At 38.7% G+C, this 25,579-nt stretch overlaps 1 protein-coding gene across 3 annotated transcripts in view; it reads right to left on the reverse strand.

The window, feature by feature from the left end:
- Window positions 1-25,579, reverse strand: part of astn1 (astrotactin 1) — a 423,229-nt gene that overhangs the window by 132,783 nt on the left and 264,867 nt on the right. For all 3 annotated transcript variants that reach the window (XM_067453477.1, XM_067453479.1, XM_067453478.1), the window contains 2 exons: window positions 24,258-24,362; window positions 19,549-19,737 (listed from right to left, as the gene is read on the reverse strand). In XM_067453477.1, the coding sequence (XP_067309578.1) occupies window positions 19,549-19,737; window positions 24,258-24,362 (294 nt within the window). The remainder of the gene's footprint in view (window positions 1-19,548; window positions 19,738-24,257; window positions 24,363-25,579) is intronic.

Here is a 25,579-nt window from a genome sequence, read left to right on the forward strand (position 1 = left end):
AACTAAAGACTTTTCGGAGATATGAAGGATGCAATACTACTCTATAGGTACTCAAGATTGACATGAGATTGACTGAAACTGAGTGCCCCCCCCCCTTTAATAAGCTTAATTATATTCTGTTATAAATAAAAATCTCAGATTGTTTTGGCCATTTATATAAATGTTGGGAATTGGAGCACAGAAACAAAAGAAGCCACATTTCAAAGAAGTTATTGATTGCATTTTAAGCAAAAAGATTAACATCAAATCACATTAATGATGTTAAATCAGACAATTCTCCAGCTGTTTAGTGATTTCTCTGCAGTTGTGGTCTTGACTGGTCTTAAGATAAAATACAGAGTCCGAGACTGAGACAAGACCAAGACCTTCAAAAAAATGGTCTCAAGACCGGTCTCAAGTAAGGCTACACTAACCGAACACACAGTGCCTGACTCTGATGGTTTCTCTCTTAATGAGAAATTTCTGTTCCTTTGCCCTTATTCATGAAACATGAGCAGAACAAATTTCTATGTAAATCATTTTCATGAATCATCGCTCATTAATCTATTCGTACCAAAATTGTCGCATTTGATTTAATGGGACAATTCATACACAGTTGGTTTTATGCATGACGTACACAACAATCCGTTCTGGGCTGGCTTCACCAAGGTCCTTGCTCACCTAAGATGGTGACCTGAAGCCCGCTATTCTAGATTATAATATTTCTGTCCCCCAATGAAGATATTGAGTTAGTGAAGACATCTGTAATAGTTTTACATGCAGAGCACTCAGAGCTCATTCATCACTCACTGCGGATTGAGTCCGGCCAAGAGAGCAGCTCCACACTCCTTCAATCTTTTCACCAGCTCACTCTCTCCACTTCTCCATCTCAATATGCAGTTAGGCCTATAAATGTATACCTGGGAAAATATGATTTTTTTTTCTAATAAAAAATATATAATACATTTATATGATCATAATAGGGCTGTCAATCAATTAAAATATTTAATTGCGATTAATCGCATGCTTGTCATGAGTTAACTCGCGATTAATCACAATGTAATCGCACATTTTTATCAGTTGTAAATGTATCTTAAATTAAGTTTAAATACTCTAATCAACATGGGTATGGACAGATATGCATGCTTTATGCAAATGTGAGTTATTCATTACTTATTCAATAATAATCAATTATACAGAATTAAGACTAGATATGCATCTAAGATCATAGATGTTTATCAAAGAATTTGTTCATGGCTCTTAAACTTGAAAAAAAACCAGAATAAGCAGTGATTTCTCTCATTTTAAGAATATAAATATAGGGAGTTTTTACACTGGCAAATTTAAGAGATGCTCGTTCCCTATTGGACTGCCAGTTTTTTTTGTGTGTGTGTGTGTGTGTGTGTGTGTGTCTGTGTGTGTGCGCGTGCGTGCGTGCGTGTGTGTGTGTGCCTAACTGTGCCGTGATTCGCACAAACAGTGACTCGGAAATGCTCGTGTTGAGAAAACTAACCTGCATATTTGTTTTAGCCGATTGTAATGTATTTAGTTCAATAAAACACATGTACCGTAAGTGGTGACGGTGTAAATGATTTACCTCAGATACGAGCGAGAGTGAGCTTCAGTGCATCGCGCTCGGACTGCAGAGAATGTGCTCATTGTAAAAACACACTTTTCTTTCGACCTGGAGTCTAATAAAAGTTAAACAGAAAATATGGTAGCTTATGTAGGCAATAACTGCACTTTTGGTTTAGAAAAGTAATATTAATGTTAACCCTTTTCTTTCCCTATTATGCCGCATCCTTTACGTCTATGGCTTATATCAATTTCTCCAACTATGTGCTACGTCACGGATCAAATAGAAAATGCGCGCTGCGTTAATCTCACGTTAATACATTTAGTGCCGAAAATAATTATTTGCACTAACACGTTCATTTTGACAGCCCTAGTTTATAATAAATATTTATAATAATTATTTATTATCACAATTTCTGTGTACTCAAAGTACTTTACATACAGAAGGGGAGAATCTCCTCAAACCACCACCAATGTACAGAACCACCTGGATGATGTGACGGCAGCCATTTTGAGCCAGAACGTCCACAACACACCAGCTATAGACAGTGTTCTTGTTACAGTACAGTGTCCCTATCACTATACTGGGGTATAGACACTATACTGCCCCTGCTGGTCTCCCTAGCACTTAGTTTTACCAGTTAAAGGGTTAGTTCACCCAAAAAGTGATCATTAATTCCTCACCCTAAAGTGGTTGGCCAGCCGTCAGACCTCCGCTCATCTTCACACACAGATGAAGATATTAGTGTTGAAATCCGATGGCTCAGAAAGGCCTTCATTGACACCAATGTCATTTCCTCTCTCAAGACCCATAAAGGCACTAAAGACGTCGTTACAAAGCCCATCTCACTACATCGGCTCTACAATGTCTCGTGATTTCAGCAGTGATATTTAGTTCAAATTTGATTAAAACAATAAAATAAATATTAAGTGGCAAAAACACTGATAATAAGAACCATCACTAAATCAGTGAGCACTAAATCAGAATATTTGAATGGTTTCTGAAGGATCATGTGACACTGAAGACTGAAGTAAGTATTTTATACTCTATATTTCTCCCATTCCCTGAAACACATCCTCAGGCAGTGGGTAAGAATCTCTTTAGTTCCCAAGTTTCCCGATCCCTTTTTCCCCTCTCTCAATCTTTCACCCTTGGGCTGCAGCGGTGGTCAGGCCTTGCTGTTACCCTTCCACCTCACTGTCATACAGGACATGCTATAGAAGAAGGATGAGAGAGAGAGAGAGAGAGAGAGAGAGAGAGAGAGAGAGAGAGAGAGAGAGAGAGAGAGAGAGAGAGAGAGAGAGAGAGAGAGAGAGACAGAGAGAGAGTTGGAAGGGGATGGGTAGGGGATGGAAGGGGTGGGAACATTGGCTGTCATAAAAGCTATTCTTGTGTCTTTTTGTGCCCTGTTTTCAGCAGAGCTTGTTCGTAAAATCTATATTTCATCTCTTGAATTCAGAATTTTATGATGTTGAGCTGGTCCTGCCATCAATAATGTATTGATCATCAAGTCAAAGAGTATATGCTTCGTATTGCTGGTGCTCAAAAAGCCATTTTGCAGGTATATCTCAGTAAATCTTACAAGACCATTGGACAAGACTCTGCAATACCTACTGTATTCGACATAAATGTTTAGAGTGAGTCAATCGGATATTGACTCGTGAGTCAAACTACACAGCTCCGTAGACTTCATTTATAGTTTCAAAACCAAAGATGGTTCAAAACGTACTTATTTGTTTCTAAATGTGACCCTGGGGCACAAAATCAGTCATTAGTCGCATGGGTATATGTGGCAATAGCCAACAATACATTGTGTGAGATATAATTATCATTAATTTTTCTTTTATGCCAAAAATCAGTAGTAGAATATTAAGATCATATTCCATGAAGATATTTAGTAAATTGTATCATCATCATCACTACTAATAGTACTTTTTTTTTTTTTAAATATATATATATATATATATGTACTATTAGTGGTAATATGCATTGCTAAAGACTTTATTTGGAAAACTTTAAAGGAGATTTTCTCAATATTTAGATTTTTTTTTTGCACTCTCAGATTTTCAAATATTCTCCTATATCCTAACAAAACATACATCAATGGAGACATTTGACATATACATCTAATTTTCAAAAAAAGAATAGAAAAAGCCTCCTTGACTGGTTTTGTGGTCCAGGGTCACACATGAGTCTGCTCTTGAGTGTATATTCACTGATAAATGAACAAATAACCTCAGTTCATTCTACTCTTGCAGAGAGGCAATGCACGTATCAATCGAATGCATATCACGATAGCAGAGAGGAAGACATCTCACTCAAAAGAGTGGGTCATAATCTCAAACTCTTAAAGATGACATTCAAAACTGGAGTGATGCTCTTTTTGATGATATGATTCAAAGATTTCAAGTTGCCTCTTCAAATTCAAAGACACCCTCTCTCTCTCTATCTCTCTCTCTCTCTCTCTCTCTCTCTCTCTCTCTCTCTCTCTCTCAAAATCAAATAATAATAGTTTTTATAAAGAATACAAAGAAAAAAATAACTCATAGCATTAACAAACCCTTTCATAAATCGTTGACTTGAGAAACAGTGACATTCCCAAAAGAAATACCAATTAGTAAATTTCTCAAATTTTTTTTTGCTGAGGCTTCGTTCCAATATTTTAATTTCCTTCAGCAAAATTGTTAATATTCATTAGCTGTGTGGTCGACATTTCCCCCTAAACATTCAAAAATGATTAGGTGGCACACTTCAGCTCCAGAAAGTTTGTGCTATTTGGGGCAAGGGTACCAGTATGGTTTACCGGAGTCTCCAGAGAGCTCATTATCCATACCCAAAGAGCAAGACCTTTAGCGGAGACACGGGGGGGTATTAAAACCCTGCCCTGTGCCTGTTCTCCTTCTCACAGCGTCCGCACGCAGCTGCCTAACACCAGCGTATGAATTCACCTGCACTCGCAGAGACTCAGAGGCCAGATCAAAGATCACACACTCGTTTGTGGCACACGTGCAAATGCCATTGAATGATATGAATTGAAAACAAAGAAACATTTTAAAAAACATTTAAAAATGAGGCCGATAAACACTCTACAAAAACAAGGTTAAAAACAACCAAGTTGGGTTATAAAAAAAAATAAAAAAAGATTATTTTAACCTTGCGGTTGGGATGTTTAAATCCTGCAACTGAGTTGTTTTAATCCAGTAAATGTTTTGTTTGTTTTTAACCCAGAAGTTGGGATGTTTAAACCCAGCAATTGGGTTGTTTTAATCCAGTAAATGGGTTATTTTAACCTACTGGTTGGGTTGTTTAAACCCAGTGGTTGGGATGTTTAAACCCAGCCATTGGGTTGTTTTAATCCAGTGACTGGACTGTTTTAACCCAGCGGTTGGGTTGTTTTAACCCAGAAATTGGGTTGCTTTAACCCAGCGGTCTGAATGTATAAACCCAGTGATTGGTTTTATTTTTAATCCAGTGAATGGGTTGTTTTTTCACAGCAGTTAGGATGTTTAAACCCAGCGATTTTGTTGCTTTAACCCAGCGGTTGCATTGTTTTAACGCAAAAGTTGGGATGTTTAACCCCAGCAATTGGGTTGTTTTAATCCAGTAAATGGGTTGTTTTAACCTATTGGTTGGGTTGTTTTAACCCAGTGGTTGGGATGTTCAAACCCAGCAATTGGGTTGTTTTAATACAGTGAATAGATTGCTTTAACCCAGCTGTTGGGTAGTTTTAACCCAGTAAATAGTTCGTTTAAACCCAGCAATTGAGTTATTTTAACCCAGCGATAGGGTTGTTATAACCCATTGGTTGGGTTGTTTTAATACAGTAAATGGGTTGTTTTAATCCAGTGGGTAGGTTAAATGTGTGCATAAAACACCCCAACTACTGGGCTAAAACAACCCAATTACTGAGTTTGTCCATTTTCAACCCATCTTGGGTTGTTTGTAACCCAGCAATTTTTTATTTTTTTATTTTTTATTTTTTTAGTAAAAACAGCCCATTATGGTTTAACCTCTACATTTAGCCGCCATGATAGTGTCCATGGCCATGTCAGAGGCTGGCAAAATGAAGACTAATGGAGTTTTCAAGTAGGCAGGGAAACCGATTTAAAATCATCCGTCAGTAGAGCTAAAGTATTTCAGGGTGACGTCCTTGAGAACAAGGCAACATGGTGGATTTGACCAAGGGAAACAAGTTATTAGGCTGAAACAGCAGCTAGAGGAGGGTCGTTATTTATCTGACTTTATCTCAGACACCAAAACTACCAATGTGAAGATGGATGGCTTTAAATGTCTCTGTTTAAACAAAAATATGAGCATTTAAAATGTTCTTTGCCGACTTGCCGTTCTAATGCCGTCGGTACTTGCAAACCAACAAACAGAAGAATTGGATTGGTAACCTAAAAGCTGTAGGTTTAAATGAAAGCTGAAAAGTTTACCACTTTAAACCCTAACGCTCAAAATACTTAATTGGTTTGAGTACGACAAACTTAAATTAAACAAATAAGTTCAGTTAAATGAACTGTTATAAGTATAGCACTTGTTTTTTTTTCTTTTGAGTTCACAGCACTGACATACTTCAAGTAAACTGAACTGTTTCATTGTTTTGAGTTCTATGAACTAATTTTCTTTCATTTAGACTAACTTTAAAGGGTTAGTTCACCCAAAAATGTAAATTTATGTCATTAACTCCTCCCCCTAATGTCGCTCCACACCCGTAAGACCTCCGTTCATCTTCACACACAGTTTAAGATATTTTATATTTAGTCCGAGAGCGTATGCAAGTGTATGCACACTATACTGTCCATGTCCAGAAAGGGAATAAAAACATCATCACAGTAGTCCATATGAGACATCAGTGGGTTAATTAGAGTCTCTTGAAGCATCCAAAATACATTTGGGTCCAAAAATAACAAAAACTACGACTTTATTCAGCATTGGCTTCTCTTCTGGGTTTGTGTTCAATCCTCAAATAAAGAATCAAACGGTCGCGAATCAGCGTATTGATTCGTTATTAATATCGCCAATGTCACGTGATTTCAGCAGTTTGCCAGTTTGACACGCAAGCCGAATCTTGAATCATGAGCATTTGATTCTTTATTTGAGAAACATGGAAGAGAAGACAATGATGAATAAATTCGTATTTTTAAAAAATTTTGGACCAAAATGTATCGTCAATGCTACAAAAGAGTCGAACTTACCAACTGATGTCTCATATGGACTACTTTGATGATGTTTTTATTCCCTTTCTGGACATGGACAGTATAGTGTGCATAGACTTGCATACGCTCTCGGACTAAATATAAAATATCTTAAAGGGATACTTCACCGCTTTTTCATTTTAAACTATGTTATTCCCTTAACTAAGACGAGTTGACACACACCTCTCTCGTCTCAGTGTGTGCTCGTAATCTCTCTGACGTGCGGTGATGATCTGAAAGCATTTAGCTTAGCCCACTAAGCCCAGTTCATTCACTATGGTACCAAACTGAGATCAAGTAAGAAGTACCAAACACCTCCACGTTTTCCCCTATTTAAATACAGTTACATGAATAGTTGAACGATCAAGTATGGTGACAAAATAAAACGATGTACTTCTCAAATCGGATTAAAAAGGAGAACTATAATGTATGGCGGAATAGCACTTCTGAGAGTACTTCGGCTCGGCGCAGTAAAAAGTCCCGGCCGAAACATCTTTCCTCACATCTCCCCCTCACTCTCTCATTTCTGTCAATAGGGAGATGTGAGGGAAGATGTTTCGGCCGGGACTTTTTACTGCGCCGAGCCGAAGTACTCTCAGAAGTGCTAATCCGCCATACATTATAGTTCTCCTTTTTAATCCGATTAGAAACGCGCCACGTTTTATTTTGTCACCATACTTGATCGTTCAACTATTCGTGTAACTGTATTTAAATAGGGAAAATGTGGAGGTGTTTGGTACTTCTAACTTGATCTCTGTTTGGTACCATAGTGAATGAACTGGGCTTAGAGTGGGCTAAGCTAAATGCTATCAGATCGTCACTGCGTGTCAGAGAGATTAAGAGCACACACTGAGACGAGAGAGGTGTGTGTCAACACGTTTAAGTTAAGGGAATAACATAGTTTAATATGAAAAGGCAGTGAAGTATCCCTTTAAACTGTGTGTGAAGATGAATGGATATCTTACAGGTGTGGAACGACAATAGGGAGAGGAGTTAATGAAATAAGTTTAACTGAAACTGGGCTGGGATTTTTTTTTTTTTTTATTTCCCTGCATGCTTGAAACTCGAAACCCTGTGACCCTGGACCACAAAACAAGTAAATACTATTTTTTATTTTGTGATATACATAGATGCATAAATGATCTCTCCATTGATGTATGGTTTGTTAGGATAGGACAATATTTGAAAATCTGGAATCTGAGGGTGCAAAAAAAATCTAAATATTGAGAAAATCTCCTTTAAAGTTGTCCAAATGAAGTCATTAGCAATGCATATCACTACTAATAATACATGTTTTATATATTTATGGTAGGACATTTACAAAATATCTTCATGGGACATGATCTTAATTAATTAATTAATTAACCTTATTTATAGTTAACCATAAAAAGTCACTAACATCCACCAAAACAAGCTCTGTCATCATTTGTAAATTACTGCAGAATACAGAATTATTAATTTAGAAGAACACCCAAAACAGCATTGGACCCAATGGACATTTTCTCAAATCCGAGTCATACAGGTTTGGAACAACATGAGGGAGAGTAAACGTTGACAGAACTTTTATTTTTGGGTGAACTATCACTTCTAAAGGGAATGTGTGCTCGGTATGTACTGTAAATACTCAGTGACATAAGGCTTGCTGTCATTTTTGTATACTGCCTCAAAGTAGGACTTTTTATCAAATAGATAACGCAGTTATATCTTTGATCTTAAACACTTTACCTGAGTTTGGATGATAGAATGAATTATATTTGGATGTTAAGTTACACTGAGAGCATTGACTGCACCCATAATTGCCGGATGGGTTGGGATGGGATGGCAGGAAGCAGGTAATTTGTTCTAAAGATAAATCAGCTCTTAAAACAAGGTCATGAACATTAGCAGGGTACTAGAATGTAACTCACGGAAGACATCATGAAGAAATCGAAGAAATCGAGCTGAAAATGCGCCAGTGTTAAGGGTCAACTTTTCTTCAATTTGGAAAAAAAAAATTGCAACCAAAAATTACCTTTTTGTCATTATTTACTCAGCCTTATGCTGCTCTTGCACAGCCAGTGCACAAAACATGTACATACACTGATCAGGCATTAGATTATGACCAGTGAAGTGAATAACACTGATGATCTCTTCATCACGGCTCCTGTTGGTGGGTGGGATATATTAGGCAGCAAGTGAACATTTTGTCATCAAAGTTGATGTGTGTGAAGCAGGAGAAATGGGCAAGCGTAAGGATTTGAGCGAGTTTGGCCAAATTGTGACAGCTAGACGACTGGGTCAGAGCATCTCCAAAACTGCAGCTCTTGTGGGCTGTTCCCGGTCTGCAGTGGTCAGTATCTATCAAAAGTGCTCCAAGGAAGGACCAGTGGAGAACCGGCGGCCAAGGCTCATTGATGACCGTGGGGAGCGAAGGCTGGCCCGTGGGGTCCGATCAAACAGACGAGCTACTGGAGCTCAAACTGCTCCAGAAGTTAACAGTGGCACATGAGCATCAGACCTGGACCACGGAGCAACGGAAGAAGATTTATTTTACATCACTTGGATGGCCGTGTGTGTGTGTGTGTGTGGCTTACCTGGGGAACACATGGCCCCAGGATGCACTATGGGAAGAAGGCGAGCCGGCGGAGGCAGTGTGATGCTTTGGCCAATGTTCTGCTGGGAAACCTTGGGTCCTCCATCCATGTGGATGTTACTTTGACACGCTCCACCTACCTAAGCATTGCTGAGACCATGTTCAGCCTTTCATGGAAACGGTATTCTGGTGTCTGTGGCTCTTCCAGCAGGATAATGCTCCTGACACAAAGCACAAATGCTTCAGGAATGGTTTGAGGAGCACAACAACCAGTTTGAGGCGTTGACTCGGCCTCCAAATTCCCCAGATCTCAATCCAATCGAGCATCTGTGGGATGAGCTGAACAAACAAGTCCGATCCATGGAGACCCCACCTCGCAACTTACAGGACTTAAAGGATCTGCTGCTAACATATTGGTGCCAGACACCACAGCACACCTTCAGGGGTCTAGTAGAGTCCATGCCTCGAAGGGTCAGGGCTGTTTTGGTAGCAAAATGACGACCAACACAATATTAGTTAATGCCTAACTTCCTAGTTTGTTATGATGGATGGGGTGTAACACGTCTGTGGCCTTTATTGCCAGTTTAACACGTGTAAAACATGAAGGGCAGCTAATTGCCACATGTCCTTTTTCATGATAGACTAATTAGTGGTTACATGCATTTTCTACAGTGTTTGAATGTTAATATGGGCCTCGTGATTTATTGCTAAATAAATGGGAATATTTATAACAGTGTGTAGTTTTCACCCCCTACTCTTTTTGTAGGAATGAACAAATCCCACAATGTGTGATCCCTGAACTATCCCCATGCCCTTGAGCAAGGCACTTAACCTTATGTTGTCCCATTGTAATCATATGCATTCTATCAAAAATTGTTTTGCATAAGTTGCTAAATGATAAATTAGAGCAACATTAATGCACAACTTGTTCCCCGTGCTTAAAAGGCCATCATACATTTCCATTCCTTTTTATAACAAAAATCCCCTTTTAAAGCAAAACTGGGAAGAAAATCATATTGCAATTGCCTCTACATATTATTAAGGCACTGAAAGTCATGTTATGACTGAAATGTTTTAATTAATCAGTGGAGCTTTTTTTTTAAATATATATATATATATCTCACTTTGTGTTTTCTTTATTCATCTTCATATTGTGTATTGTTGCTTTTTTCATACTTTTGTCATTTATTTGTGGCTTATGCTTCTGAACTCTTTCGGGCACTGAGGGTTTTTAAGTGTTAAAGGTGTCATGAACTGGCTTTTTTATTTTTTTGTATACTGTTTTCTGAGGTCAACTTATGACATTTGCATTGATTTACGTTCAAAAAACATCATAATGAGTAAGTAATAGGCTACTTTCTCCCCTGGTTTTGAGCCTAGCTGGCGTTTTTAGGGGCGTGCTGCATGGAAGCTTTGGAATTAAATGCCCACTGCTGTGATTGGACAACAGTTGTGCATAATAATGAGTTTCAACACTTTTTTTTAAAACTTCCAACGTAGAAAAATGGCAACCGGAATGATTCACCCATACATGTTCGACCCAGAGTCTGATCCCGAATCTCAGAACAATGAACCAACAACACCTCAAATACAAAGGATACTCCAGCCCGTGACAGCGTGGTAAGTTATCGTTATTATTGTTTGTTAGACAGGTACACCTAGATATAAAATGATCTGTAACAATGCATTACTATCACATAAAACATGTTTTACTAAAATAAGTGTGTTGCATCATTCCTGTAGGATCCAGAAGGCACAGCATTATTTTTAATTAGGGGTGTAACGATATATCGCGATATGAAAATGTGACGATATGTATCGTTGATGGAAGCGATATGATTCGCGATATATAGTTGTTTTATCCAAGGCTCAGCTTGTTGTAGTAGGCCTATTTATAAGGTATAATTCACCCAGACACAAATTAACAAATGTAGGCTACCATAAATGTAAATTCTGTCACCATCTGCTCACCATCATGTCATTTTTCATTTAACTTCCAAACACAAATGAAGACATTCATTATTTAAACTGAAGGATTTCTATTCCTCCATCTTTAAAGTCCATTCCTCTCAAACTTAAAAGATGGAAAAATGCCAAAAAGGGATTGTAAAAAACACTAATCGAGTAGTCTAATCCAAATCTCAAGTAGTCTAATCTGAAGTCTTCTGAAGAGACACAATGGCTTTATGTGATGAATATATTTATCACAACGCTCATACTGTAGTAAACACGGACGTTCAAATGATTGCCTGATGCGAGAAAACAACATGAGAGGGAGTAAATGCAGAATTAAAATTCTTTGATGAGCTAAACATTGACAGTTTGAGACTAGCGGCCATTTTCACACATTTTCTTGCGATTAGAACTGTGATCGATTGCATTGATCATCTGAAGAGCACGCGCTGCTGGAACGGCGCTCCTCAGGCTACTGCATTAATAGCGGGAGAGGCAGGGCATAGCATGCATGGGGAGAGATGCTGCCTGCAATGAAAGCGTGAGTAATGCGTGAGGGAATTTTTTTTCCCATTTATCAGTGACATTACTACATTAATTATCTTATTACATAGAATCATACAACGACTATACATAATGTTGAACATAATGTATAATCATGCAATGGGGGAATATTTGTGGGTCTTGATAATAATCAGGGGTGGTAAGTAATCAAGTAAAAATACTTTGATACTTTACTTAAGTATTTTTATTTTTTTAATGTATAATCATGCAATGGGGAAATATTTGTGGGTCTTGATAATAATGATAATAATACACAAATAATAAAAAAACAACGAAACACACACACACACACACACACACACACACACACACACACACACACACACACACACACACACACACACACACACACACACACACACACACACACACACATACAGTCTTGTTCAAAATAATAGCAGTACAATGTGACTAACAAGAATAATCAAGGTTTTTCGTATATTTTTTATTGCTACGTGGCAAACAAGTTACCAGTAGGTTCAGTAGATTCTCAGAAAACAAATGAGACCCAGCATTCATGATATGCACGCTCTTAAGGCTGTGCAATTGGGCAATTAGTTGAAAGGGGTGTGTTCAAAAAATAGCAGTGTCTACCTTTGACTGTACAAACTCAAAACTATTTTGTACAAACATTTTTTTTTTCTGGGATTTAGCAATCCTGTGAATCACTAAACTAATATTTAGTTGTATGACCACAGTTTTTTAAAACTGCTTGACATCTGTGTGGCATGGAGTCAACCAACTTGTGGCACCTCTCAGCTGTTATTCCACTCCATGATTCTTTAACAACATTCCACAATTCATTCACATTTCTTGGTTTTGCTTCAGAAACAGCATTTTTGATATCACCCCACAAGTTCTCAATTGGATTAAGGTCTGGAGATTGGGCTGGCCACTCCATAACATTAATTTTGTTGGTTTGGAACCAAGACTTTGCCCGTTTACTAGTGTGTTTTGGGTCATTGTCTTGTTGAAACAACCGTTTCAAGGGCATGTCCTCTTCAGCATAGGGCAACATGACCTCTTCAAGTATTTTAACATATGCAAACTGATCCATGATCCCTGGTATGCGATAAATAGGCCCAACACCATAGTAGGAGAAACATGCCCATATCATGATGCTTGCACCTCCATGCTTCACTGTCTTCACTGTGTACTGTGGCTTGAATTCAGAGTTTGGGGGTCGTCTCACAAACTGCCTGTGGCCCTTGGACCCAAAAAGAACAATTTTACTCTCATCAGTCCACAAAATGTTCCTCCATTTCTCTTTAGGCCAGTTGATGTGTTCTTTGGCAAATTGTAACCTCTTCTGCACATGCCTTTTTTTTAACAGAGGGACTTTGCGGGGGATTCTTGAAAATAGATTAGCTTCACACAGACGTCTTCTAACTGTCACAGTACTTACAGGTAACTCCAGACTGTCTTTGATCATCCTGGAGGTGATCATTGGCTGAGCCTTTGCCATTCTGGTTATTCTTCTATCCATTTTGATGGTTGTCTTCCGTTTTCTTCCACGTCTCTCTGGTTTTGCTCTCCATTTTAAGGCATTGGAGATCATTTTAGCTGAACAGCCTATCATTTTTTGCACCTCTTTATAGGTTTTCCCCTCTCTAATCAACTTTTTAATCAAAGTACGCTGTTCTTCTGAACAATGTCTTGAACGACCCATTTTCCTCAGCTTTCAAATGCATGTTCAACAAGTGTTGGCTTCATCCTTAAATAGGGGCCACCTGATTCACACCTGTTTCTTCACAAAATTGATGACCTCAGTGATTGAATGCCACACTGCTATTTTTTTGAACACACCCCTTTCAACTAATTCAACTAATTGCCCAATTGCACAGCCTTAAGAGCGTGCATATCATGACTGCTGGGTCTCATTTGTTTTCTGAGAATCTACTGAACCTACTGGTAACTTGTTTGCCACCAGTGTTGCCACAGTTACTTTGAAAAAGTAATCTGATTACTGATTACTGATTACTCCTTTAAAAAGTAACTTAGTTACTTTACAGATTACTTGATTTTAAAAGTAACTAAGTTAGATTACAAGTTACTTTATAAGTTACATTCAGCAGTTGCCGACAACACCCCTGCCGCCTCAAAATAGAAATGACAACCATTTTTGGCAACACACTTTATTGCATTTATGCCCGAGCCTGACGGCCCCAACTTTTTTACGCCCCTTTTTTTAGGCTTCGTTTTATATTTATTTTAATAATTAAAATGAACAATGAGATGTGCTGGTGGAAACAACATGAGACCATGATAGCTTGCGCCACTGTCAAGATATGGCTCGCGCAGGGTTAAAGAGTCCGTTTCTTCAGCACAGCTGCTGGAGTTATGGCCTTTTTACTACTGGTTCCTTCATTCATTTTCTCTGACCAGGTATCTATCTGATTGCGAAATGACCAGGAGTAGGCCTAAATGCCTTCCGAGAGTCTTTCCAGACGTATTTAATTCTGATCACTCAAACAAACCAATTCAGAAGGTGCATGAAAGCATTTCAAACTAAACCGGACAAATGTAAATATATCTGGTTGTTTAAACCACATGTGTAAATTTTACTCCTGGCAAATAATTAAAAAATAAATGTGTGAGAGCGTGTTATGTTGTAGTCAGATAGATATGACGGTGCTACTGCAACATCGCTGCAAATGAGTAAAGCAAGCCAACGCATATGGCCGTAAATGAAACTTTAAAATAAGTCACACAAAACACAATCATCTTCAATATAAATTAATGAGACTAAATGATCTTACCAGTGCTTAGGCCGCTCTCTCTCATATTGCGATCTCTGAATTTGAAATGAGCTGCTGAATAAAATGCTGGAATCTTTTGCTTTGATGTGAACTCCGTTAAATGAGCATATACCGCGGGAATTGAAGATCGGATTTATATTAATTTTGCTGAAGTGTAAGGTAGGCTATAAGACAACCTGCATGTACTTTCTTTTTTTTTTCTTTTTTTAGATTGTGTAGCCCGTTTCGTTTTTTTGAGCGCCGTTGCGAGCAATAGGCTATCCTATCAGCCTGCCTCAGCTCGTCAAAAATGCCTTTGTGGTGGTATAATAACTAGCCTACTTTGTTTTTGATGTCAAAGTAGTTATATTTTGTTTCGTTTCTTTATTAAGTTCATTTCGAAAAATGTTTAGAGCAATTTCTTGTTTGTTAAATTAAAGTTTTAATTTTTTTATGTGACGACCTAGTGAGTTAACCGCATGTTTAATAGCCTAGTCTCTCAAACCAACTCTTGAATTGTCTTGCCTATATAAACTTTAATTTAACAAACAAAAAATTGCTCTGAACATTTTTCTTAATTAGGTTTATAAAGAAACGAAACGAAAAATAACTACTTTGACATTAAAAACAAAACTGAATTATTTTAGTGGCTGCAACAATGTAAAAAAATAAAATAAATAAAAAACACGGGCTCCAGCCGGACTCGGGCTGAGAATTTTGATAAGCTGTCGGTTTTTACTAAGGAAAATGACTAAAATAGTAACTCACAGTGACTTGGATAAGTAACTTTAATCTGATTACTGGTTTGGAAATAGTAACGCGTTAGATTACTCGTTACTGGAAAAAAGTAGTCAGATTAGAGTAAGGCGTTACTGGCATCACTGTTTGCCACGTAGCAATAAAAAATATACTAAAAACCTTGATTATTCTGGTTAGTCACATTGTACTGCTATTATTTTGAACAAGACTGTATATATCGGGATACATATCGTATTGTGAGTTCAGTATCGAGATACATATCGTATCGTGACACAAGTGTATCGTTTACACCCCTATATTTAAACTCATTCTGTCTGCAAATCCAGTCTCGACCTGTGTCTTGTTTACAAACGAATCCGCAGTGAAATGAAGTGAACAAACCAAGGGGGTAATCTAGCGCTCGTAAAGCGTTCCACTCCTAGGGGCTGCCATTGCTAACCAAGCCATCCCCTGCTGTTAGCATCCCATTGACTCCCATTCATTTTTGAGTCACTTTGACAGTGAATAACTTTACATCAGAGGCGTTTAAAGACTCCATTTGTCCATTGTTTATTTCTAAAGAAACACGGCAAAGCATAAAAGGCTCCGTTACCTTGTATCTTACACTATCGCCCCGTAGAAGCTGTTTTTGTAAAAATAGGCTAACGATTGCGTCATAACTAACGCGACTCTGTCGCACAGTTGAGAAATTACCGTATAGACCTGAGGAGACGCTCACAGGCAATCTTTTACTGTCTATGAGGCAGTCAGGGGGACGTGGAGACATAAAGTCTGATAAAGTCAAGGGGGAAGAATGGGGAGAAGCCCATAGTGAGCCAAAAGCAACGGGAGAAAATATTTAAACAACGGGATTCAGCTTTCACTTTCCACATCTACTAGAAGACCTACAGCTGTTGGACAGGAGGCTCACGTCACATCTACGTCGTCAAGCTCAGTCTGAGCCTGCGCAGTTCGCTCAGCCATCAGGAAGTGAGAGCTCCTATACTGACATCACTTAACGCCGTAGAAAGCAATGGGATCGCTCCGTCCATTTCTTTTACTGTCTATGGAACAAACGCGCAATGTCTTACACACGTGAGCTAGATATTCACCAAAAGTAAAGTTCAACTGCATTCTTAATATTGGAAACCAAAGCAAGCTTATAGAGCGACTATTCATACACTATTTTGTAATCTTTAACGGCATGTTTATTGCTTTGAGCCACACAGGCGTACTTTATTTACATATTACACGTCATGTGCGAGTCAGTGGGCGGGCCGACAGAATTAGGTGTTAGTCTTCTTCTGCTCTCTGACGTCACAGCGGAAGCTAATTCGCAGATCCCTCGCTTGATCAATAAAAGCTTTTCTTCGACATACAAGGAAGTTTTCAGCTCAGAAATGTACAGGATATTCTTATATTACGATGACCTTTTATATAGCAATGGCTCAAGGAAAAGTTGATTTCTCAATTCATGACTCAATACAAATAATCAAAAGAAAATAATAGTTTGTATGGCGCAGCTCACATAATTTCCTATCGAAAGAATTTGATTATAAATGCTTGAGTTCAAATCAAAATCACTTCTTCTGAGTGACCTTTTGACTTGATTTGATCAATTTTTTGGCAAGATCATTACCACATTGCCATTTCCAGAAAAAGCTTTCAGCAGAACAATGGGGTACTCACTGACACCTCAGATATGGATTTTCTAACTCCAACAAAAGACACTTCTGCAATGACTGGGTGGTTATGACACTCAGAGCACCCATAGCTTTCAGTCTGCTGTCATTCACCTTGTTCTAATCCCTTTTACCATGTGTTTTCATTAGGAATGGAAGAGTACAGCTCGAGCATACCTCTAGCATGCCTTGTAGGACGACCTTGGTGCTTATTTCACGCTTTTCGAAGAAATGCCTGTGTATAACAATCCATTTTTTTCATGCTCAGACCACTATTTCACGGACGCCCGAGGGCATGTTGTCGATATACTAGCCATTAGCATAGAAACCTAACCATATACACTGGAAAAAAAGTGCGTTGGATTTACATGATTTAATTGTGTACATCGGTCCCACATGATTCAATTGCGTTAAACAAGCATAATTTGTTCACATAACTTCAACATCATGGAATGAATACATTTTAAGTGACTCAATTAAGTAGTCTCAGAGTGAATTTTATATAGCTCCCTGTCATGATTCAGACATTCAATATCATATTATGCATTAATCCGCTTCAATTTCATTACTTTAATATTACACAACTGAATTATAATACTGCACTAGCTAGTTCACAAACTTTTAGCTAGCAGTAGCACACATTAGCATCTTAAATGCTAAGCATTAAAAGCTCCCTCAGCTAAGCTCTTCTCCACAGTGGTAACACACAATCATTTAAATTGTTCTAATAATTCCAACATAATTGAATATTAAACTCTATTAAACACAATCAAGTCTCAAAAATACATCAAAAAAAAAAAACACTTTTACATACATATAAAAAACAACATTTACTCTCTCTTGATTTAGTTATATGCAAATCATGTTGGGAACTAACAAGCCCCGCCCAGTTTCAGTTCATGCGCAAACAAATTAGGTTTGATTTCAATTTGACTTATATTTAAGTGGATTGAACAAAATCAAATTAAGTTTGGACAAATGTATAGCAATTGTGTTGTTTTAGCTTATTTTAACTAAGCAATTTGAACAAGCAGAATATTTTTTTTTTCAGTGTAGTCACTCTGTCTAGCCCACGCTTTGTCTGTTAACGTCACTCGTCTGTTGTCTCTCCAAATAAGTCCCATCCTAACCGACCTTGTACATATATATGGGCTCAGCTGAGTGGAGCTGAAGCATAAAAACTAGGTGAGTGTGCCCCGGGGCCTCCTGAGCACGGAGCAGCGCTGGCCTGCATTCAGCTCTAGCCAGCCAGCCTTCTCACATCTGCCCTCGCCCTCTTTCATTGGCTGAACAGATGTGACCAATCTCCCAGGGGCTGAGTTGAGTTTTACTTCCTGAGCTCCTGTCCACATCCTCCAGTTTATATTCTGACAAAACCATACTTTGGGTGCACCAGGCCAAACTACTCTCTGTATATCCAGACAATGGTCTTATTGAATTTATTATTTTAATGACTGTTGCATTACTATTATTATTAAATATTAATCATTTTACTAAGTTTAGCATAATTTATGGATAGGCAAAATATTTTTGCCCTGTTAACAAAAAATAAAAGCTGTTAAAATAAAATAAAATAAAATAAAATAAAATAAAATAAAATAAAATAAAATAAAATAAAATAAAATAAAATAAATAAAATAAAATAAAATAAAATAAAATAAAATAAAATAAAATAAAAAAATAAATATTGCATCCTAAAGCAAAAAAAAAAAAAAAAAAAAAAACATCTCATTCACTTAGGATGGTAACCTTGTGTAAAACCAAAGCATCTTCATGCAGAAAACACGATTTATCAATAAGATCATATTCACACAGGCCAAACTACTATCTGCATATCTAGACAATGGACTTTTCTTTTTAAATTGATTGTTGCATTAGTATTATTTATTTTGTTTTGTATAATTAGTTATTGTTTCACAAAGATTATGCATAGACAAAAAATGTCTCTGTTTATCACCTCAAAAAATTAAAAGGTGTTTCCAATAAAAAATAAATAAATAATGCATCCTAAAGCATACACTGTTAAATAATAATAAATAAAAAAAAACAATTGGAAATTTTCTAGTGACTTATCACATCTACATTTTTTTGTTGGCCAAATTGAATTTCTGTGAACTGATGCAATTTAATGCACATAAATTAAATTTGACCAACTGAAAATTTTTGGGGTTTTTTTCTATAATTTTTTTAAAAAAAATTACAGTGTAAAAACAATGGCTCTCATTCACAAAGAAAGGGTATCCTTGTGTAAAACCAATGCCTCTTCATGCAGAAAACACGATTTATCAATAAGATAATACTGACGTGTTCTATTTAGGATAACATTTTGAACTAACTCAAATGTTACATACATAACAAGTACATATTTAATAATACATATAGTATGGTTACTTGCTATAAATAAATAATAAGTCTTAGGATTTATAAAGAAAAAAGCAATAATTTGCACAGCATGCCCCTTTATTAATAGTGAATGAGATTTAATATGACTAATATAAGCTAAAGCATCAAATTAAATCTTTTTAAATCATATTTCTTTATAGCTTACCTTTGCTGATATCTTGATATTCCAACCACAGCTGGCGTTGGACTTGCTTGTTGGGATACCATATGGTACAGGATTCCTCAAAGCCATACACCGCCTCCTGGATAAAATGGTTGCCAAACTCTTTTAAAATGGACACGAAGTCACTGCGCAGGGTGGCCCCGTCCAGGGAATGAACCGCCGAACTGAAAGCTGAAGTAGAAAGATAAAAGAAGGAGGCTTCAGAGAATCACATCAAACTTTAAATTCAATTTCACATCTCAATTAAAAAGCAGAAGCTTCATAATCGACCAAACAAGAAAGAAAAAATGCGTTGAGGATTACAAAGCTTTTCTGTTAAATGGTGATTTTCAGTGCAGCTACAATTTGCCTGAAGGATTCAAAGCTTTATTGTCAAAAGGTGATTTTTAATACAGTTTCACATACTACAGAGCATAGTTAAAATGGCAAAGCAAAGAATGTGGAAAGAGAACGAGTGAAAGCACGATCTGTCAGTGTGCTGAGTGAAATGCTATCTGGGGGAAACAAAGGAAGGATAAACAACAAGGCCTTGTCGAGGTATTGAGTGCTTTTGTGTAGGTTGATGTCTGACCTTTTAACAACTCTTACTGCTTTTTCCAACACAGAATATCCATCATACAATTAAATGTAAGCTTTTAGTCATAGAATTTAAAACTCCCTGCGGGCCTTTGGAATATAAAGTACTTGTTTACATGCACTTTTGCAAAAGTACTGAAGACCTCTGAAACATTAGGTAGACAGCAGAACTCTAACATGTAATTAATTTAAATGTTTCATGTGGGTATTCAAAGAATGACCCGATGTTTCAACACAGTGATGTCTTAATAACCTGCGCAAATGTTTGCCAAAAAAAAATTCAGCTTTTTCTCATGACCTTCATGCCCAGGTTTAGAAAATGACCTCAAGTGAGAAGATGCAGAAAAGGCAGGAGGAAAAAGTGTTTTCAACAGAATAAGGAAAGAAAACCCCCCCACTTCTCGGTCATATGAAAAATGAATCATTTAATGGTAATGGGATGAGAAGGGAGGGAACTGTGCAAGCAATAAGAGCAAGGAGATCTAATTTTAAAGGCCATTCGGGGCATTTATTAATAGGGAGAATCTCTTATAGAACTGCACTTGGGATCTGACATCTGCTCATTAAATATACAACATTCAATAAACAAATGGAGCAAATGCGAGGCCAAATATGAGGCCAAAATACAACTAAAGTGGCAAAAACTATGCCAACTTTATCTATCTTTGAAGGTTTTCTTTTGTCTTCATTATTGCCAAAGTGGTTATTTCTGTACCACTAGCATCACAGAATTAATAAAAAAACAAAAAAACAAAAAGGAAAATAGATTTCCTCCAATCTGCCATTGCTTGCCAAAAAAAATATATAGTCCCACCCAAACTCACACCACTAATTGAGTCAATATTAGGGCTTGTTCAAACTGGGAGGATTATCACACGCGTTTATCTCCACCGTTTACTGAGTAAATAAAGGGCGACAATGTGAGTGTGCACACCGCCACGCAAAACGATAAACGGTGTAAAAGCATATAATAAAAAAATGTTTTTTTGGATTGACGTGCCCCAGTAAAAACTGGCCGACACCACCACACCTGACCCTAACTCTACCCTTAAACTGGCCGACACCACCACACCTGACCCTAACTCTACCCTTAAACTGGCCGACACCACCACACCTGACCCTAACTCTACCCTTAAACTGACCCACACCACCACACCTGACCCTAACTCTACCCTTAAACTGACCCACACCACCACACCTGACCCTAACTCTACCCTTAAACTGACCCACACCACCACACCTGACCCTAACTCTACCCTTAAACTGACCCACACCACCACACCTGACCCTAACTCTACCCTTAAACTGACCCACACCACCACACCTGTTCCTAACTCTACCCTTAAACTGACCCACACCACCACACCTGACCCTAACTCTACCCTTAAACTGACCCAGACCACCACACCTGACCCTAACTCTACCCTTAAACTGACCCACACCACCACACCTGACCCTAACTTTACCCTTAAACTGACCCACACCACCACACCTGACCCTAACTTTACCCTTAAACTGACCCACACCACCACACCTGACCCTAACTCTACCCTTAAACTGACCCACACCACCACACCTGACCCTAACTTTACCCTTAAACTGACCCACACCACCACACCTGACCCTAACTTTACCCTTAAACTGACCCACACCACCACACCTGACCCTAACTTTACCCTTAAACTGACCCACACCACCACACCTGACCCTAACTTTACCCTTAAACTGACCCACACCACCACACCTGACCCTAACTTTACCCTTAAACTGACCCACACCACCACACCTGACCCTAACTCTACCCTTAAACTGACCCACACCACCACACCTGACCCTAACTCTACCCTTAAACTGACCCACACCACCACACCTGTCCCTAACTCTACCCTTAAACTGACCCACACCACCACACCTGACCCTAACTCTACCCTTAAACTGACCCACACCACCACACCTGTCCCTAACTCTACCCTTAAACTGACCCACACCACCACACCTGTCCCTAACTCTACCCTTAAACTGACCCACACCACCACACCTGTCCCTAACTCTACCCTTAAACTGACCCACACCACCACACCTGTCCCTAACTCTACCCTTAAACTGACCCACACCACCACACCTGTCCCTAACTCTACCCTTAAACTGACCCACACCACCACACCTGACCCTAACTCTACCCTTAAACTGACCCAGACCACCACACCTGACCCTAACTCTACCCTTAAACTGACCAACACCACCACACCTGACCCTAACTCTACCCTTAAACTGACCCACACCACCACACCTGACCCTAACTCTACCCTTAAACTGACCCACACCACCACACCTGTCCCTAACTCTACCCTTAAACTGACCCACACCACCACACCTGACCCTAACTCTACCCTTAAACTGACCCACACCACCACACCTGACCCTAACTTTACCCTTAAACTGACCCACACCACCACACCTGTCCCTAACTCTACCCTTAAACTGGCCGACACCACCACACCTGACCCTAACTCTACCCTTAAACTGACCCACACCACCACACCTGACCCTAACTCTACCCTTAAACTGACCCACACCACCACACCTGACCCTAACTCTACCCTTAAACTGACCCACACCACCACACCTGTCCCTAACTCTACCCTTAAACTGACCCACACCACCACACCTGTCCCTAACTCTACCCTTAAACTGACCCACACCACCACACCTGACCCTAACTCTACCCTTAAACTGACCCACACCACCACACCTGACCCTAACTCTACCCTTAAACTGACCCACACCACCACACCTGACCCTAACTCTACCCTTAAACTGACCCACACCACCACACCTGTCCCTAACTCTACCCTTAAACTGACCCACACCACCACACCTGTCCCTAACTCTACCCTTAAACTGACCCACACCACCACACCTGACCCTAACTCTACCCTTAAACTGACCCACACCACCACACCTGACCCTAACTTTACCCTTAAACTGACCCACACCACCACACCTGTCCCTAACTCTACCCTTAAACTGGCCGACACCACCACACCTGACCCTAACTCTACCCTTAAACTGACCCACACCACCACACCTGACCCTAACTCTACCCTTAAACTGACCCACACCACCACACCTGACCCTAACTCTACCCTTAAACTGACCCACACCACCACACCTGTCCCTAACTCTACCCTTAAACTGACCCACACCACCACACCTGTCCCTAACTCTACCCTTAAACTGACCCACACCACCACACCTGACCCTAACTCTACCCTTAAACTGACCCACACCACCACACCTGTCCCTAACTCTACCCTTAAACTGACCCACACCACCACACCTGTCCCTAACTCTACCCTTAAACTGACCCACACCACCACACCTGACCCTAACTCTACCCTTAAACTGACCCACACCACCACACCTGACCCTAACTTTACCCTTAAACTGACCCACACCACCACACCTGTCCCTAACTCTACCCTTAAACTGGCCGACACCACCACACCTGACCCTAACTCTACCCTTAAACTGACCCACACCACCACACCTGACCCTAACTCTACCCTTAAACTGACCCACACCACCACACCTGACCCTAACTCTACCCTTAAACTGACCCACACCACCACACCTGTCCCTAACTCTACCCTTAAACTGACCCACACCACCACACCTGTCCCTAACTCTACCCTTAAACTGACCCACACCACCACACCTGACCCTAACTCTACCCTTAAACTGACCCACACCACCACACCTGACCCTAACTCTACCCTTAAACTGACCCACACCACCACACCTGACCCTAACTCTACCCTTAAACTGACCCACACCACCACACCTGTCCCTAACTCTACCCTTAAACTGACCCACACCACCACACCTGTCCCTAACTCTACCCTTAAACTGACCCACACCACCACACCTCACCTCAATATCACCAAAGCTGTTTTACAATCCAATTTGAACACCGTACGTACATTGTACTTATTTTTGATGTAAGTACATAATACTTAAGGCCACCTAATATAAAATGGGGCCAAGAATACAATACAATAAATATAGTGATATATTTAACTTTGCCCTTATATATAAGAGTGAGGGTGTTTTACCTTGGGAGAGGGTCCACTGATTGAGCTTCACATGGTACATTATGGACCGTAGCTTCCAGTGCTGAACCAGTGGGTAACCAGTGACCTCACTGTAGTTTACCATACCTAAAATATACAGGACAAGAAACAGTTATGTTTTAATAATGCATATAAGACCCAATGTAAGGCTCAACGCAACTGCTTGACAAGTTCACAGATTTCAAACAGTAAGTTGGGGAGCGATATGTCTAAGAGATTGCTCCTTGTTCATCAATGTTTTGGGTCTGTTGTCTTGAAAGAGAGAGATTTTAGAGATTTTTTGAGACTTTCTCAGTTTGTGTAAATCCACTTGGAATATAGAGAATTATTTTTTTTCCACATTAATTTCACACGTCTAGTACAATTATGTGGTTCGTTTCATTAACACAGTGTATACTTTTTTCTTGATTTACCCTAAAAGAATGGAAGTGAAATGTGACAACATGCCCCATAGGTAACACATCTTAAAATGTAATCTGATACAATCAAAAATATACAAGGCAAACTAATATATATATATATATATATATATATATATATATATATATATATATATATATATATATATATATATATATATATATATATATATATATATATATATATATATATATATATATATTTATATTTATGCTTTTTTATCATTATTTTTGTTGTATTTTTTTTTAGTCTGACAACAAACAAGGCTATACATCACAGTTCAAAACATAATAATTATTAAAAACTTCAGAACATTGACTCTCAGTATTTATCTCATGGTTACTCAACAGAATTCAAAAACATAGCCTATAAAATATAATATTTCTAATAAAGTTCAGTGTTTCTCAACATGCCCCCGCCTGCTCCACTGGGATTGACCACGTTTTGTGTCTTCTGCTGTTAGATCAGCATTAAAGAACATTAAAATCACAGATATAACATTATAATAATATCAGATTTTTCTAAAAAAACAAAAACAGAGATGAAAAATTAACTTAAGTATGAAATGTACTTTTGCTGGTTAAATAAAGGTTTAGTGATTTCATTTTATTTATTTATTTATTTATTTATTTTTGAGTATTTTATGTTTTTTTTGTGTGTAAATGGCAACTAGTAAATACACAAAGTTTGGCCATCCTGACATGTGTGGACATTTTTAAACCGTGTGTCACAACTAACCCGCGTTAGGATGTGCCCCTACTTTGAGCATTTAAATAGCCTCAGAGCTAACACACATGGACTAAAAATACATTGTAAGTTTACAAAACGAAATATGATGATATGAGGAACGTGCACTGGTTCTGCTTTGTGTTGTGTTGACAGCC

This window comes from Pseudorasbora parva, chromosome 9 (assembly GCF_024679245.1).
Source record: "Pseudorasbora parva isolate DD20220531a chromosome 9, ASM2467924v1, whole genome shotgun sequence".
NCBI lineage: Eukaryota > Metazoa > Chordata > Actinopteri > Cypriniformes > Gobionidae > Pseudorasbora > Pseudorasbora parva.